Genomic DNA, 19,454 nt, shown 5'->3' with positions numbered 1-19,454 from the left:
CTTGCACTATTGCCATGCTTTAGTGGACTTTAATGGAGTTATAGATCATCAATGATCAAACAGTTTCAATTTCACTAAAATTTGATATTTGAAAGTGAACAATCAAACGCGGTTTGTTTATAATTATGCGAAAATCGGATTTCGTAAAGTAAAGTTTCCCATCATGAACTTTTGGGCGAAACGTCTTGGTCGCAAATAGATTCTAACAATCTTATGCAAATGGCATGATAAAAATGGTTTGTTTTTTTTTAACCTCAGGAAAAACTCTCTTTTCTCAAAAAGTCAAAGTTACTAGATTACCACAACAGAACAAAATACTAATTTAACGCAATAAATGCAAGTTAGTTATTTTTTAAAGATCTCATATGCATGATGCCTACAGAAATAAAAACAAAAAGACACTGTGTGTGTGCGTGTGTGTGTGTGTGTGCGCGCGTTTTCACCTTTAAAAGGAGACTTGTAAAGCCATTACATCATCATCTCACCTATAACGTTTGCACATGACAATGATAGTGATTGCTATCAAACGAACTGTAAATCATAAGGCCACGTCATTTTCATGCCCTCTCGTTGTAAATGTTCATTCTTGCCAAACATTTACAACCAGAGGGCGTGAAAATGACGTGGCCTATGATTTATACAATGTAGTTCGTTTACATATCAATGGGGATAAATAAGTCACTACAAGGTAATTTTGCATTTTGTATTTTGAACGTTCTGTGCAAGCACATCAGACATCGGAAAGGGGGATTTTCCCCAGAAGGGCTGTTACTTTCATTCATCACCCTGAACTGGATAAAAGATTTCACGCGCGAAAAGGAAAACTTTTAAAAGTTAAAGTGCCCAATTCAATTACTGACAACAGTCTTGTTATAAACTCTCTCATCTCTGGGCCGCTGGAAGATACTCTACACGTGAAAAATGTAATGGAGAAATGCTGTGCTCGCGCATGAAATACAGTATTCTGAAACCCAATCAAATTCTAGGCAATGGCACCCCCGGAAAATATAGTGAAAGAACTGCCACGTTGATGGTAATGACCTAATACGCATGTCACTTGCCCTTTCACCGTTATGTGCACAGCGTTTCCGGTTGTGATACATCTCGGGCATATGACATGTACGCTAACGTGTTACATGGCTAGATTGATAGGGTAGCACCAAAGTCATACAGCTAGCTTGCCAAACCCGTGATTCGCTACCACGGTGTAAAGGCGTGAGACGTTCGATGAACTAGCCCAATGCATGCTACATGCTGATTGAACGGCGTTCCTCAAGTGTATGCCATAGAAATCACGTTGATCATGACTATCTGTTAAGTCGAAACTAAGGTAAGATGATTTCAGGCCAATATTTCCTTTAGTCTTTTGAACCTATATGAGCAGAACTTATGAGCTTTCAAAGAGCGTGTGGAAAACATTCAAATTGAAACGCATAAACGTTAGTTTGTGAATGAAACTTGACGAACGTTACTGATGACTGATGTGTTTCGTTAACCACTGCTGACTGTTGTAGGCCCTACTGAAAGTGAATGAATGAACAGAGCAGCCAGAGGGCAGAGGGGAGAGGAGATAGATGTACCGCACCGGTTTGAGTACATGGGCTCAACACATCGACTGACATGCACTTTATTGTTGATGTGCTTCTTCCCTGCAATATTCGCCTGACTGAGACTGAGTAGGCCCTAGTTAGTCGGAGTAGACTATTATAACTGTCATTACTTAGATTAAAATTAAGTTTACTTGTAAGACACGAACTAACTGCGAAACCCCAGCCCGAACGCTGAACGGAACCGGAATATAATTTGATCTAACGTTAGAAATGACTAACGTTAGATCTATGCTGTTGAACCCGCGCGCCGCGGTGTCTGATGATGTGAGTGATAAGTAGGAGCCTACTCAAATTTGCATGCTGCACAGCTTGTCTCACACCGATAATCAAGGGCCGTAAAGTGCATGATTTCCATCAAGACTTGGTAAAACTTACTAAAATTTTAATCATTAACAGTTACGGCCTAAAATTTTATAGTGTTGCCTGTAGATTTCTAGACCTAGTCATTAAATTAGTCTACCATGCTATGAGTTTGGATAATCAGATAATTGTTGGATAATCCTACAACAGTACAAGTACAATCATTGTAACTTGATGGCATCGCTCCTGGGATTTTTTTTTTTTTTTTTTTTGATAATGTTAGATCATGAAACCTGGAAGTGGGTCCCCCCCCCCCCCCACTTTTGAAAATATAGTGATGGCCATGATCAATCCCTTACAGTTTCATATTTCCACAGGCTACAGGGTCTGTACAGATACAGTCTGTACGTACAGAGTAACAGTTCGCACAATACCTGATAAGATATTGGATCCTGCTGGACAATTGTCAAGGAGTTGTCAGATGTCAGATGATATGTAGCAATCTGTCTGTGACATGTTTACTGACCTGTTTATTGGTGTACATTGTATTTTGGGATAGATTTCCTACAAATGTTACCCTTAAGCCAAATATGCTTCCTCCTCCCCCCCCCCCTCCCATTCTTAAAAAAAAAAAAAAAACAAGACGAAAAGATTCCACTCATACAGTAGGCCATGCGATGTATCTGTCAGCGTTTTGTTGTGTTTTTTTAATTGAACAGTACATCAGTACAATTTAGTTGTGCATATCGAGGCATTGCTTTTAATATTAGAGTTGAGAAGTATAACTTTTGGATCATGCACAGTGTAGATGTACACTGTAGCTCATTGTGTTCCTTGACATTTTCTATCCCAGAAGCTGTGAGAGGTTCTTGAAATGTAATGTATGAAATGAAGTGCAGTATACCTTAAAGGGGACCTCCGCATGATTTTCAGACTTTCACATTTGAACAAATGATAAATTAGTTAAACTGAGTACAGAGTTTCAGAATTTTTAGTGATTGGGATGAGGAATGAGAATGTTTTCAAAATCTATAACAAATTGCAATGAACAAGGATGATGACATAGCAGCCTCACCATAAGAATGCATGAGTTGGGGCTCAAGGAAGCAGAACAAAAGAAGAAGGCATGCATAGATTTTTCACAGGTGAACCTGTTGAGCAAGCGGTATTGTAATGGAATTACACTGCTACATTTCTGAAATATATGAGGCTCTGATGTCATCAACACTGTTCAGTGTAATTTGTTTAAGATTTTCAATTTATTGGTTTCTCTGCTCAAGGACCACAATAAATTCCACAAATTTATACATGGAGCTGTCGATTTATGTAGTACTTTGTACTTTGTACACGATGTGAAATAATGAAAATCGTCCAGAATGCCCCTTTAATACCTTAATTACTTCCAAGACTAAGAACAGTCTGGATGAAGGTCTGGTAAAGGATGTACAGTTCAGTGTGCATTCGAAACTCAGAGAGGTATAGTACCTTTCGAGTATAACTCTGTCCTACATTTAGATGTGATGATAATGATACACAGCACACAGAGCACACAAGAGTATTTCACTCTTTTCATGTTAGACGTCTAAACAATTTGTTTAGACAGCACAGGGAACATGATCATGTGACTCCAATTGCTACTCAGTAGATGCCAATTATGTCACATTAGTTTTCTTTTTAAAGTCAAATCATCTTCACTTTATAATCTGATGTTACTCCAACTGTGTACACTGATTTGTTGCGCAAATGTTTGTCTTTACCAGCTACAGTTCAAAATACCCAATTAACGGTGGGCCAAAAGTGGCATCAAGTGAATGAAAGATGATTTTCCTACTCTCCTCAGTTTGTTGAATTCAGTTATAGATGTGTGTACCTGGCATGACTGGTAATCAAAGCTTCACTTCTCAATTTTGCTTTCAGCCCGTAAGAAATGCAGCAACCAGGAGCACCACCCCCAGGAGGGTACAACCCAGGCATGCGGCCAGGTATGCAGCCAGCAGGGTACATGGGAGGAGGTATGCCAATAAACTCTGGGCCACTGAAGCCTGGTCAGGCACAGGGAATGGGGCCTCCCGGAACGAATCCAGTCGGCATGTATGGACCAGCACCAGTTACAGGAGCACCCCCTACCGTTTCAGGGGCACCTCCACCAATAGGACAGCAGTATGCAGGCCAGAGGTTGCCCGGACAAAGCATTGGAAGGGGACAGTATCCAGGGGATGTGCAAAGGACTGGTCAACCAGGTGGTATGATGCCACCTCTAAGTTCTAACTCCATGAACTCCCACCCCTATGGCACTGGCCCCCCTGCAATGAGAGGGCCCCCACCAGGCCCACAAGGGCCACCACCAGCAACAGTAGGACATTCCTTTAATAGTGGCATGGGGCCTCCCCCTTCGTCATCACGTGTCCCGCCATCGGCAAGCTCGCAAGTGGGCCCTCCCCCACCTTCCAGCGCTGGAGGTGGGTTTTCGAAACCTTCAAATTCAGGACCTTCGAGTAGGTATCCATTAGCAGCACAAAATAGGTTTGCTCCAGGATCAGCAGCGACAAACTCTTATGCCAATGGTGGCGGTATCAACGACCCATCATCGTCTAGTAGTTTCATGTCTCAAAGACTACCAAATACAAATTTAGTATCCCCTTCAGGCGGGGCTTCACCTCGTGGGAGCATACCTCCCCCAGGTGGGCAGAGTCCGAGACAGGGACCTCCGGGAGCAGGCCCAAGGCCCATGGGCGCACCACAAATGGGACCGCCTCCTCTGACAGGACCACCCGTTATTGGAAGTGTTCAGCAGGATAGTAGACCGGGTTCTGTTGGAATTGGAGCAGGTGATACAAGTTTGAATTCTTCAGGTGAGTATGAAGAGTTGATGTGAGTACAGGATGAATTGTAGGTTTGTACCTGACAAGCACATGATGATTAAAGAAAGATATCACCTAACTGTTATCCATTATCTTTCAGAATTAAAGCTTGATTTGTGCACTGATATTCTTTCTTCTTCTTTTTCAGGAAAGGCAAAATGTGTGGTAAGCAAAATGTTCAGTGTTTGGGAGAAGGAACAAGAAAAACTTACAGGTGTATAAAGAACTAAAAATCGAAAGACTGCTAACAGAAGCCGTCTTTTGCAGTAGAAGTGTACTGGCTAGAGGGAGGATATTGTAGTATAAGCACCAGATTAATTTTTTTTTTATGCCTCCGCCAACGAAGTGGCCGGAGGCATTATGTTTTCGGGTCATCTGTCCGTCCGTCCGTCCGTCCGTCCGTACGTACGTCCGTACGTACGTCCGTACGTACGTCCGTCCCGTTTTGTTTTTGTCGATATCTCAAGAACCGTGAGGTGGTTTTGCATCAAACTTGGTATGAGGATATATCCTGGGGGGATGATAGTTTGTTTGGATTTTAGGGTCACAGGGTCAAAGGTCAAAGGTCACAGGTTATTTTGTGAAAAAAAGGTTGAAATTTCATGTTTTTCTCCACATCTCGCAAATGGTTCAAGGTATCTTCATGGAACTTAGTATATATGCATGTACCGATGGGCAGTGATTATCTAGGGAAGTTGGGGGTCATGGGTCAAAGGTCAGGGGGTCAAAGGTCAAGGTCAACTCCTCAAAATATCACTACTTTCCTTATATTTATGCAATGCCTGAAGGATTTTTTTTAAAACTTGATGTATTCATGTATAACCCAATATATATTCTGTGGGAAGTTTCTTGCCAAAAGGTCAAAGGTCAAGTGAAAGTGCTAAATTGCACTTCTTCCTCCATATCTCAAAAGTAACTCAAGGTATTATCATGAAACTTACATATTTATGCATGTTCTACCTCACAGTGATTCTCTTTGGAACTGTGAGGTCAAAGGTCAAAGGCCAGGTTTAGATAATACTATTTTACCATTTGATACTGAAATTATACTTTTTCTCAATATCTTGAAAATTACTCAATGCATAAACTTATAAAAGGGTCAAAAGTCAAGTAAAAATCATCAGTTCCCCCAAATACCTGGACTCTGACGTTTTAATCATTCATCCAATTGAACCTAGTTCTCGGAAAGTGAACATCCAGCACATTTGTGGCAAACCTGTCATTGTAATATTTTGCCAATTGTGTGAAACTGTCAACACACATTGTCAAGACATTGTACTATAGACCTATTAGGAGAACCATGCATTATGGCGGAGTCATACACCAGTCGCCGTAGCAACATTTCTAGTTTTTTTTTTCAGTTGTGAGGGAAGTAACTGAGTATTTCTCACTCCAGTGGAGTCATTCCACTTTTACAAGCACTGCCATCAGTGTGTTTTACTGGGTATCAAATACGGATAGCATTGGTATTGACCTGACACAATACATATGAATCTTCTCCTACAGTGTATATTGAAATGATCTTGGGTTTGGCTCTGAAAAGATTAGCATGCGGCAAATATCTAAGATTTCCTGTGACGGTTTTGACTGACCAGAAGATACTTCTCCAAAGATTATCTTGAAGCATAATGACGACTTTTATATATGTTTGAGTGAGGAAACATACATGTGTAGCAGGATATTCCTCTGAAAGATATACCCTGTACTGAATAGCAGTCTAAGATGTCTGTGCAACTTCTGGATTGCCAATGACAGTCGCACAGACACAAAGGTCTTCCACTCCTACAGGTTTAAATGCAATAGAGGAAGAAAACAAACCAAAAAAGGATGGGTAAATTTTATGTGCAGATTGTATGGTAATTTGTGAGGGGATGACATTGTTAACTCACGGCAGACTGCAGGTTTTAAGCAAAATAGTGCATACATGTGCAATTCAGTAAACTTTTTTTTTTTTTTGGTGCCAGTAAGCTCAGGCTGGATGTAAAGTATCCGCAGTGCATACAAGTAGTATGACAACAGATCATGTGAAACCTTGCCTTTCACTTGTCTGAAATTCACCCTAATGGCTGCAAATATTTGTTTGGTGCGTATCGTGTGTACATTGTGATCACCATCAATACGTTAAAGTTGCTCACATACATCCCATTTGAGACTTGGTTTTACCAAGTTACATACTTAAGCACCCACATGATTACAGTTAACAGTATAGATATTAATTGTTTTCTTCAAGTACCTTTGTATGCAGTGAAAAACCTGAGACTATTAGTATATATGTGCAAGGAAGCATTCTTTTTTTGTAGTTTTCATTTTTTTTTTTCCAAACTGCACAAAAAAAAAAAGAATACATGATATGTAATGCATTTAGCATATTGTATAAATGGAGCTTAACTTGAAATCTGATTGTGTTAGAGTTTGTTACTATACGGTGTAATGAAATAATGTTTTTCTTAACTTGCCATCTTTACCAGTGTGTGTTTTTTTTAAATCATATTCACTCTATGGTGACTGTTATCATACATACTACAGTGTACATACATGTATTCACTGTGTTTATTGTATGGGCATTGGTGTTACTGTTTTGTTGAGTTTGGTATCATTTGGAATATCCCATAAACTCACTAAGTATTAAAGCATGAATATAATTCTTCGAAAAAAAAAAGTATTAATGTGAAGAGATGGTCTAATATTTCTCTTCTTCAAAGTATTCAAATCAAAATGCAGTCACTTTTATACTTTATTTAGTAAAGTTCTGATTGAAGTGTTTTATATTAATTTGCATGTAGTGTTCCCTGTGACAAGTATGAACTCATTGAAATAACTTGAATAATTTCCAATCTGAAGATAAGGGTTTGAGCACGCTAAAAAGGTTCCTATATTTCATGAGGGATTGAAATAGATTAATACTCCCATTACACTGTAAGGGTGAACCATCCAAAATGAATACGCCTTAGAAATAAAGATGTAATTCAACAGAGAAAAAAACAATGTATGTTTCTGAAACATTCCAAACCAGGAGGGTACCGGTACTGTGTATGTACATTGTGGGCAAATACATGATACAGGTGCATGCACGTGTAACACATACACTGTAATACTGGCTTTTGTGGCAAGCCATTATTTTGTGTTAATAGAGGCAGGTCCAAACACAAGACACATGTTATTTCATGTACTCCATGCAATATAAAGGAGAAGGTAAAGTTAAGGGGCTATCTTAATCATACATGGTGTATGCAGTGTATACAACATACAATATTCATGTACTGTGCATGATGAATATACCAGTAAATCTACCAACATATTTATTTACTCATTTGAAGAAGTTGACAGTAGTTGACAGAGATTGAAAGCTTTCCCTTCACCTCCAACTCATTTACCATTGCAAGCATGCAGTACAATTGTCACGCACTGCTGCAGTCGAATGCAATGGTACCACATTTTGTTTAACTGTGTACTGTCCAAAAAAAAAAAAAAAAAATCCTGTATGTGCTGCCATACATGTACTTGTAGCTTCATATGCATGGTGAAAAAATACAGTGAGTGAATATGCAGGGTGTGTTGACACTGCATGCTGGTTGTATGGACGTACATGTACATGTAGTTTTTTTTGCTGCAAGTTTTTCATCAGGCCCCCTGAATTGATTGTAAGCCATGGTTACAAAGCCCTGGCAATGAAAGTGAGCAGGGTATGTAACTGACACTTCGATGCCGACCTCCCCTCCCCTTTTGGTCCCTTGAAATCACAATGTTTGAGGCTAGAATGGGTATCATTAGAAAGATCAGTCTGTTTTTTCCTGAACGGTTTACCTACTCTGTATCTATGGCTTTTTACAGGCATAAAATGTATTGGGCTGTCAGAAGCCAGCCAGACTGTGCTGATATGATATTAAGAATTGGCTGAATGCACTTGATCTTACGATACTTCTGAGAGTGGACGCCAATGGGCATGTTTTTTCCATCAAACCACCACCAAATCATGTTGAAATGTGTGCTCGGGGAGATAAAAAATTAATGCACTTTTTTGATGAGTTGCAGTAATGAGCTGATCACTGTGTCATAATTTTGAAGCATGATCGGCTTGCAAGTAACATAGATCGATAAAAGTAATGAATTGTTTATTAATGCATGTTGTATATACAGGGTCTGGTTTGTGCAGTATGTTGTGATAGTATATCTTTTGACATTGGAATGTTTGAATGTAACCAAGAAAGAAAATATGACACCTCAATTCAGGTAATATAATTTAGCTTGTTGTATGACTAACGGATGCTTATTTTACTCCTTGTTCTTTTTCGTTTGTCCGTCCCACCAGCCACCCCCCAATCCCTCACCCCAGGCTTCGGCCCGGGGCTTGCCCCTCCCTCAATCCATAAGTCCCCATCAACCTCCTCTCTTGGTTCCCTACCCCGCCCCCGTGTGGAAATCATGTCACCCTCCCCTACCCTTGAGATGTTAAACACTCCCTCACCAAGTGGATCAGGTACATTGAATCTCCATTCATTTGCTTTCATTTTTGTCAGCAAAAATTGCTGTTTAGCATTAAAGCTTTCACCTCTGTAGTTTGTGTAGTAGCATGTACAGTGTAGTAGCTCTCCAGTGTTGATATGTGTCTGTAGTTTAGAAAACCCTTCGCTTTTCTGAGTTTGTAAACTGAACATCTTCTTGTGGTTGTGCTAACTCACTGGAGCTTTACTAATTTGTGAATCTTTCACGACGTGTTTGGCCTGAGGGGAATATTGGTCAATTTTTCCCTTTTGACAGTAAATGTAAAACACCTAATTTTTTTGAAAGAGACTTTTGGCAAGGAAGGAAATTCAGTTTCCATGGAAATGAGATGACCTGAGCAACTGATCAATATCAAAAAGATCTGGCATACTTAAAAAGAAAATATTAACAGTGTATGAGGAACAGTCAAGTCATTTTGGTCACACAGCTTTTGTGTTGACTCTCCATACATCTTGAGTGTAGAAAGTCACTGCCAGGAAATCCACATTTTCTTCTCAATTTTGTGTTCAAATAATATATAGTGTTACTGTAGATATTATGTTTTGAAGCCTCATCAAGTTAAATCAGTCATGTAGACTCCAGCAATGATTGTAGAGGAAGTAAAAGGTGCGATGCTTCAAATATCACATGACAATTGAGAGAGAAACTGTTTATCCTTTGAATATCATTGATAGATGATTTGCATAAATACTATCATGAGCGTAGTCTTCATTTTAGATTATTGCCTACGTGATTTTACTAAAACGTTGCTCTTTAGTCACTGTCTTTCTTCAAACCAACTTTCAACAAGGTAGAATGTGTTGAAGTCATACAAGTTACCAGTAGTCATGTAATACATTTTACAAATGTAGATGAAGACCAGAGTTTGAATCATCACTGTTAAATTTGAACAGTACTTAAACTTACAAACCACTTACGACTTACTCTGCATCAACTTACAAATGACTTACGACTTACTGTACATCAGTTCTGATGTGCTATGCTTACCAGAATTTCAATAATTCAGCACAAGAACTGATCACCAGTCGTTCTTAAGTCGTTTGTAACTTTAGGAACAGCTTTATGAAACACCCCCTACATACTGCTGCTAGTAATGCTGCTTTGGCCTGTTGCGTAGAGAGATTACCCAAAAAAAGAAAAAAAAAGAAAAAGAAATCAAATGCAAAATGTAGACACCATTTGACTGTGAACCAAAACATAGGAGTGTAATTTGGCATTTAGGACTTTCCTGTGATTTTGTGATTTCAACCATCACTCAGCAAGTGTGTGACAAGAATGTGATTCGGAAAAAAAAAATGCAATTTCCAAATCAATAGAGTAGTGTCATGGTTTACTTTGATGCAGTACACTTCTAGCCCTAGATCAACTCATACTAGGTAAATTTGGGTGCAATTTTTATACTGTAAGTACTACTTGGCAAAACAACCTGTCACTTTCATTTATGAAGCAGGTACGTAGCAAGCATTCATTAGGAGGAACAATTAATATGCTGACTACCAGTAGTTTATAGAGCTCTTTCTTGAAATTCCAGTGTGCCTTAAGATGTGATGTGCAAGAAGAGGTAGCTGATTTGCAAATAGGGCATCATTTCTGTCCTGTCTATATTACTGTACACGCCATAATTTAGCGAGTCTAATTTTTCACGTATTGGGATTTCCTGACGATTTCGCGAGTGGTTAAATTCGCGATCATGGAGTACAGTACTGAGGGGAGAAATGTATGCTTGCACGTCACATTCATATTGGGATCAGAGTCAATGTTTTTGCATGTCTTTAACTTCGGGAATAGCACCTGACTCGCGAAATTAGCGAAAATAAAAATCTCACAAAATAATTGGCGTATACAGTATCAGGGTAGTGAGCTACCTGTATGCGTGGATTGATCTTCAGTGTGTGGATAGAGCTACAGTGGCAGTTGGTGATGTGTGCTGATGAAATACATTTAGTGTAAACTTCAAACTTGCCATTTTCTGATTCAGGAGAGAACAGGTTGTCTATTCATTAATTTATGTTTTACTTGATTTGCTTTTTTAACTTTCAAATTGAAAGGCCCAAATCTAATTAGTGTGATAGAGCTGGCACATTCTCATGTGTGCTTTCTTTGTTATGTTGCACAGTCTGTTAGCACTGACTCAATGTCATGAATTATCAAAGGATGATGACCTCCAATAAGTATGCAATGTACAAAGTGTACAGGTTTGATCACAGACATTAAAGGAGAAAGATCAGTGAATATTCAGGGGTCGCACTTAACTTTTTTTTAAACTAGCCAGGCGGACTATTTAGAATTAATTTTGACACTGAAGCAATATTTTGGCTAGACAGACGGACTAGTAACTACAGAATTTTACGATTTTTAGCTAGTCCGACGTGATTTCGGGTGGCCAATGGCCAGCGGACCATCGCCAATTTCGAACCCTGATATTTGAAATAAATCAGTGAAATAATAGAGTAGCTCTTTCATTTCAGTGTCAAAATATCACATGTAGGTACTGTATGGGCACATACAATTTCCTTTAAATAAGAAATACATTGCAGTCATGCATGCATTTGGATACAAATTGGTGTCATTCATCATGTACTCACTTCTGCTTACATGTACACATGTACATGACATTTTACTCACAAGTATTAAATTTCATTTTAATCTTACTTTTTATGACACTGCTTGTGGCAGTCACATTCAAATGCTTGCGAGGGTAGTCAATGTCTTTGTAATGCTCACTAAGAATTATAATGGTATATCTGTTGGGGAGAAAGTGTTAATATTTCCACACGGTTGCTTCAGTCAAATTCAGGATGATCGTTGCTGTGATAAAACCACCAAAAGCTCTTGAATTGATTGTGGATTTGGACATTAAATATTACAGTAGCAATAAAGGGCATTTATATTGCACAACGACTATGAGACTAGAGTACAATTTGTAATCTACTGCGCAATATCAAAAAAAAAAAAATGCATGAAAGATACTTAGATGATAACTGTAAACACGAGGAACCTTAAAACTACCAATAAGATATACAATGTATGGTATACAATATTAACTACCTGTACTGTAAATGTAGGCCCTTAAATGCGTAGTCGTACAATTGTATACAAGGTATTTATACCTGCACATTTGTACAGGATTGAACACTCACTGGTACACCCACTGGGTAAAAGCACTTGACAAATGAGTACAGTGCTAATGTGTTAATAGACACAATCTGTCGCTTGTCAGGATGCTGATATCACAGTGTCTAATTATTTAGCTGACTGCATCAGTTCATTTGGCTCATTAGTGTCTTGTTTGCTGGTATACAATATATTATGCGTGTAGAATTCACTCTCTTGAAATACTTCCACGTGTCGTGTTATGATATTGCATTGGCAGTTGCGCAGTCCTACGATGCTCTATGCCTTTTGTACTTCCCAGTTGTGCCCAAGAGCACTAGACATTTCACAATGCTGGCAAGTATACAAATAGAGCAGGCTAGTTGTACACGTAGCATAAGGATTGTACTTAGTCTTACTTGGTCAGCTGACTGAACTCTCAACTCCCATTATTGTTGTGATCTAGACTTTCTTGCATACAATCTCGCGAGTTTCTACACATTTATAAAAGCATCAATAAATTGTTATTTACATACATTACATCACTTTCAGAGATGCTGCTGGTCATAAACTGTAAAATGATTACAAACAAAATGCATGTTTGAGGTCGTAAAAGCCATTCTATAGATTTGGGTCTGAGTGGATGTAGACTAGAGGGTGTGTGACCCAGCCAGGGACACAACCCTCCTTGACATAGCCTGGGCTTGTTATGTTTGCATCTGAACTGTAGTCACTCATGCCAAGTCATGCATTGCCCGTCTACCTTTGTACATGTACAAGTTCCACATGTTGGCACAATAGTGCACATTCATACTTGTGTGTTTGCCTCATCAAAATGGGCACACTTTATAGAGTCCAGAGATGGTAATGAAAAAGGTTACTGTAAGGCACCCTATGACAAAGTTCTGTTACTGTGTGGCACCCTATGACAAAGTTCTGTTACTGTGTTAGTCAAATGGCATGTCCTCTTGGAAATTGTGCCTTGGGATCCAGATTGAGCCTGGCATGAAAAAACTTTCCAATTGTGGCCCAGTGGACTGTGCCTAAGCTGGCACACCAAACTACCAGATGAATCTGCATCAACTCTATCCTAGCAAAAACTTCTAAAGAGCAAATGAAAAGCAAACCAAGAAAAACTCCTTCAAGTGTAGGCCTACATAGTAGTACCCAAGCATTAGCTACAGCTACATTAAATGTTACTACAAATTGTACTAGTACTGATAATCATGATAGAGGCATGGTACTTGTACATTTCAGAATGTGTACAGTATTTACAGTGTACCAGTGTAAAATGGTACACCTACATGTACCAAGTATCAGGCCATGGGTCTTTCTCAGCTCACATGCCTACAGCTGTAACAAGCTTTAACTCATCCCTTCCAAAAAGTCCCCAAAATAATAAAAAAAATGAAAAAATGAATAAGAAATAAATAGATACGTAAAATGATTTCCAACCACCAGGAAAAGTAAACCTTTCAAGAAAAAATTGTTTTTATCAGAAGAAACCAAGATATTATATAGTGTGCACCAGATAGCACTATTTACAGCCCACAAATGCTAAAGCTCATTGATGTGGCATCTCTGTAATTACATATATTCACCTTATTTTCTGTTTTCTTCTGGTCTACCTGATGAAGTAATTGGGAATCCTTGACCTGCATGTAAATCAGCACGACCAATACCAATACTATTGTTCAATATCAGTGCATTGTACGTGTCATGAACATTGGGTACTATCACAGTGTACACATCTTGGGCATTTTCATATAAATACGCGTATACATGTGTACAAAGGATTTTTGCTCTCTTTGTGTATAAGCCTGAACATTTTTATTTCACCAAGAGTGGGTGGTATTATTTTTTTTTTTCTCAGCTGAACTCATACATTTGTATGTATTGGCATTGATTTTGTATGGCATTGCCAGATTACAAGTAAATGTCACATAGTTTTGTAAATGTTGGTATGTTTAACCAAGTGCAAATTCATGATATTTCAGAAAAAGATGCATCACATAGTAATCTTTCTCTCCCCGTAGCAGAAGCGAGGCATACATGTACAGTAGGCGTCACTCTTGAGTCGTTGCTGGCATTGTCAGCGTCAACAATTTTGTGTACTCTCTCTTTATTACTTTCTATGGTATTGAGCTACTGTACATGTATGACCATCAAACTCGCACCAAATTCACACCACAGGTACATGTACATTTCTAAAACTGCAGGTGAAGTTCACGTATTGGTGCTTTCCGACAAGTTCATAATTTAGTCTGGTTTTAACGTGAGCTGAGAGTAGTCTTGTAAATTGCAGTTCAGGAAAACATACATTGTTTGTGTAAATATTATCATTGTATGTTTTGACCACTGTATAGAAACCATAATGTTTATAACTCCAGACTCCCAGAGTTAGTGTCTATTGAAAAATTCTACACATGTATATCTTATCAGATTGTAAGTGACAATGTCTGCTTTTCTTATTTTTAAAGAAATGGTGCATGGGATTGAAAATGCCCAAGTGTATGATGAAGAGTTAAAATGAGTAGTGTAGCACTGCTGCTTGGCAAATACTGTTTTGCTTCTTAAGTGATATGCAGTACATGTACACTAAGGATAAATGTGGATTCTTATCATGCTGTAAACATACAAATCCATGGGCCAAAGTTTAAGTACAAGGGCACATATAGCCACACGTGAACAACCTTTCTGTGGTGGTTAGATGGAGGAGCTTGTAGCAAATGTAATCACCTCCCACATTGCAGGAATACACAAGTTTTGTCTTCTAAATTATGACACTCTGTGGGACAGATTCTCTTATGGTAAACACAAGATTGAAACAAACTACGGTAAAACGAGGAATTTTCGTGTGCACTTTAATTTCACGAATTTCGCGGGCGCCAAAATTCGCGAAAGCCAAAATTCGCGAAATTAAAATGCACACGAAAGCTTTTGTCTACACTACATGCATTGAATGCCAGTAGCAGTTCGCGAAAATTTCATGCCACGAAAAAGGCTGTCGGCCCCAATTCGCGAAAATTTCATGCCGCGAATATATCATGTTTTACAGTATACACATTGTAATATGCATGTGGAATATAAGATTATGTTGCTCAGTTCCCTTCCAGCAAAATCATATTTTGCAGACAATTAAAAGTGAAATTGGCACTTACAGGGGAAAAGAATGGTGCAATGCATATTTGTACAATTGATCATAAAGGTGTGTGGTTCAATTAACAAATTTGAGAAAAGTGTTGACATTCCACATCTGAACGTCCTACCTTTGGACCATAGCATGCTTGTCTCGAGGCCTTAAAATTATTGTCACATCATGCTTGCAGCTATTAAAATGTAGATTGTAGAGGTCTTTCCTTGCTTCGTAGGCTGGGCCAACATACACGTACGTCTGGATTTCTAAACTGATATATTATGGACCTACGTACATACAGTTGTATAGCAGTCTAACGTATGAGAGAGATAGATATATGATCTGGGTTGGTTTTGTTTCAGTTCTCATGGGGTATGTTTCATAATCCCCACATTCTCTCTTCATTTTTTTCATCTTAATTTGTCTGATATCTGTCCATCATGCATCACACACGCAGGGTATGGAAGTAGTTTTTACTTGTACTAGCTGGAACCCTGCGAGACATTTGATGATGGCTTAACATTGTCACGTAGAAGAACTTGCAGAAGTTCTGTTTTTGTTGTACCATTCCCTGTTTGTGATCTTTGTCGTGACCGTTATTGCTGTGTCTTGATTTCCATGCATATCACATTCAATGTAACTCTCTCTTAGTCTCTATGTGGGCTTCCTGTTTCCTTCTTATCGTAAGTCATCAGTACCCTTGGTTGTTTTGTCATCCTCACTCTGCACTTATTATAATCACAAAGATGATGAGTGTTGATAACAAATTAGATATACGACTGTAGTTTTGCGGTGCCATTCACTGACTTTGTGGTGTGGTCATTCTCTTCAATGAAACGTTGGATGTCAATGTTGCACTTTCCCCAAGATTAGCTAGTTTGCATGTTATTCGCTTCAAAAGGTGGTAGCTCTCTTTCACATCCTGTCTTTTGCAACCATTTTTGTACTTGGTAAGATGTGATTGTTGTCATCCACATTTCTACCTAGCAACTGAAAATAGAAATAGCCTATAAGTACCATTTTACCTCAAACTGAACCTCAAAATTTGGTGGTTTTGAACTCTACCGTTGTGATTTCTTTTTCATGTATAAGGCCCATGTTTTCTTCTGTGAATATTGCAGAGAACAATACCTTCAAAGCTATAAAAAAACAGAAAATGAATATATTGAAAGCTACTTTTCTGATGTGAACAAGGCTGAACAACCAAGACCCCCTCCCCCCCCAAAAAAAAACACTTTAGGAAAAAAATACATACACCTTACATACAGAAATGAGTCCATGTATAGAGAAAAGAGTAATCATACTGACCCATTAAAATTTGCACATCAATTTACATGTTGGTATTTTCTAGGAATCAAGGTCCCCAGCAGTATTTCACAATACTGCATCGCATTCAGCTTTGCTACAGTATTGTCTGTATGTGGTCCAGAATATGTTGGAATTTCTGCAGTCAACTACACTCTCAAGGAAACCCTGCCTGTTCCTCTCAAAATGACCTTTAGTAACTGACTCCTTGCTAAGGCTTGGCAGCATTTCCTGTAGGATAAAAATGTTGACTTCATCTTGCAGATATTTCATAGTAACTCTGAGTCTTATATGCAGGTATCATGTTGAAAAAGAAATGTATTTGTTGTTGTTGTTGTAGTTGTTTTTTGTAGGGATGGGGGGAGGGATTCAAAATGATGCGCAAACTCTATACAATGTTTTGGTCGTACATTCGGAATTGCTATCAATGTTTCCAAACAAGTTAAATTCAACTTTATACTAAACCTGCAGTACGGCTGTTTGCAAGTAGCTGGTGCTTTTGCACTGAGTCGTACAAATGTTCACTAACTTGAGGGCATTGATTGCTGGCGTGGACATTCAGTCCTCACTCTATTCCATTCATCTTTTCACGTCTCTATTTCTTCTTCAGGTCCTCCGTCGGCTCGTTCATCTGCCGCCCCGTCCCCCATCCCATCCCAGCAATATGACAGCCTAGAGGGCGGCGTACCATATTTTCCTAATTCGCAAGGTAGACAGATATGTTCCTTGGATTATAATCGTGCACTGTAGAAGTGGAAAGTTTTTGCGGTGTTGAAATTTTCACACATTTAGCACAAAAATAAAAACATGTAAATATTTTTGCTTGCGGTATGTTCCAATAGTTCATGTCTTGATTCCGCAGAATTAAAAGACATACAAAACTCATCTTTACCCGGCCAAGTGCAAAAAAATTACTCATGCAAAAGTATCCACTTTCACAGTATTGTTGATGCCTCTTGTGAAGCATGTGCTGTCTGTATTTGACTGAATTTAAATGAAACAGTTGACATTGATTGCCAGGACAGGGAGTTGGATTTTTTCTTTTTGTGGGGAATGTAGAATAGATTTGCAGAGTATGAACACCAGGCATGAACAAAGAGCAGATGGTTGCCAATGACCGTTTGAGTTAGGTATCAAACTGTCATCATTAAATAAGTAATTGAGATGGTATGTTATTTCTGTTTTCCTTTGTATGGGAAACTCTTATGTTACCTTGCAACTTCTTCTTTAGGTCCACCCCCAGCTGGCGAGTTCCCCCAGCACGGTCAGTTTGGCCATCCCAACACCTACACAGGGCCACCCAGCCATGCCAGCGGCCAGTACCTTGGACCCCCTCCTCCGGGTGGACATGTGCCCCAAGCTGTCAGTGGCCCCCCTCCCACAGGTCCCCCTCCCATGGGTGGGCCACCTATGGGCGGGCCCCGTATGGGTGGGCCTCCTATGGGTGGCCCTCCCCCGGGCCCTCCAACTGGGCCTCCCATGGGTCCCCCGACGGGCCCACCAACGGGACAAGATATATCCAGGGCTGGTGGAATGACAGGTAGGTGTATAGCCGGAAGTCTGAATACTGTAAAACATGATATATTCGCGGCATGAAATTTTCGCGAATTGGAGCCGACAGCCTTTTTCGTGGCATGAAATTTTCGCGAATTACTACTGGCATTCAATGCATGTAGTGTAGACAAAAGCTTTCGCGTGCATTTTAATTTCGCGAATTTTGGCGCTCGCGAAATTCGCGAAATTAAAGTGCACGCGAAAATTCCTCGTTTTACAGTAATCACGAGGGAGGTATTTCCCAGGGTACATTATCACATTTTCAATCAACGTTCCATGAAATTTAAATAAAATCAAGGATATACAGGATGTAAACTAGTCAGTGAGAATTTTGACCACAGTCAGTATAACACAGCATGAAATTTACCAATATTTGCATGGCAGTACATTGTGTAGTGGTGCCTGCCATTGGAGTCTCATGTTGATATCTTGGTCCTCTCTCTCTGCTAAGTTGTCTTTCATTTCATAGTGTATACATGTAGAAGAACCAAAAGGAATTTTGTCGGCACATATTGCTTTCTTTCTCAATCTGTGCTAAAGAATCTCACCCAACATTTACTGGATTTGAGCAGGGAGAATGGCATATTATGAGTATGTTGAATGTGGGGGGGGGGGGGGGGGACTAATGGTAATGAATACATGCTGTATATAGAAATGATTGTATTTTTGTCACTACCGTAGCTCTCCTGGATGTACATGTACTTAGTCTTGATGTTGGTTGAACCTATCAAATAGTTTTATAGGTGTAGATGGAGATAGATCAGTGTAAATCACTGATGATGTGATTTGTACAATTTATTGTGTGGGATGTTATATCATGGAATATGTTCTTTCACCTTTTCTGACCCAACTGAATGGACTTTGTAAATTGATTTTTTTTTTTTTTTTCAGGGAGAAGACAGTATCCCCAGCAACCAGGTTACATGGGAACTGCACCTCCCCAGCCGAATAGTGGAATGGCCCAGCCACCCACTGGCATGGCACCGCAGCCAGGGCCATTCCAACCCTCGCAGGTGGGTTCCAGGGGTGGCCCGATGAACGAGGTGCCGAATGATGCGATGAAGAAGGAGTCAGTGAGTCCGTTTGCATGAA

The 19,454-nt window shown here is 39.4% G+C and overlaps 1 protein-coding gene across 1 annotated transcript in view; it reads left to right on the top strand.

The window, feature by feature from the left end:
- The first annotated feature begins 1,166 nt into the window (after positions 1-1,166).
- Positions 1,167-19,454, top strand: part of LOC139727470 (protein transport protein Sec24A-like) — a 36,488-nt gene continuing 18,200 nt past the window's right edge. The window contains exons 1-6 of the mRNA XM_071638443.1: positions 1,167-1,330; positions 3,828-4,762; positions 9,081-9,248; positions 17,419-17,517; positions 18,040-18,348; positions 19,254-19,435. Coding sequence (XP_071494544.1) covers positions 3,838-4,762; positions 9,081-9,248; positions 17,419-17,517; positions 18,040-18,348; positions 19,254-19,435 — 1,683 coding nt within the window. The 5' untranslated portion in view covers positions 1,167-1,330; positions 3,828-3,837. The remainder of the gene's footprint in view (positions 1,331-3,827; positions 4,763-9,080; positions 9,249-17,418; positions 17,518-18,039; positions 18,349-19,253; positions 19,436-19,454) is intronic.

The sequence above is a fragment of the Diadema antillarum genome, unplaced genomic scaffold (genome assembly GCF_040938485.1).
Source record: "Diadema antillarum isolate AM-2024a unplaced genomic scaffold, OU_Dant_1.0 seq00000131_RagTag, whole genome shotgun sequence".
NCBI classification, from domain to species: domain Eukaryota; kingdom Metazoa; phylum Echinodermata; class Echinoidea; order Diadematoida; family Diadematidae; genus Diadema; species Diadema antillarum.
Note: the sequence above shows the minus strand (reverse complement) of the source record. Positions and strands in the feature narration are given on the sequence as shown.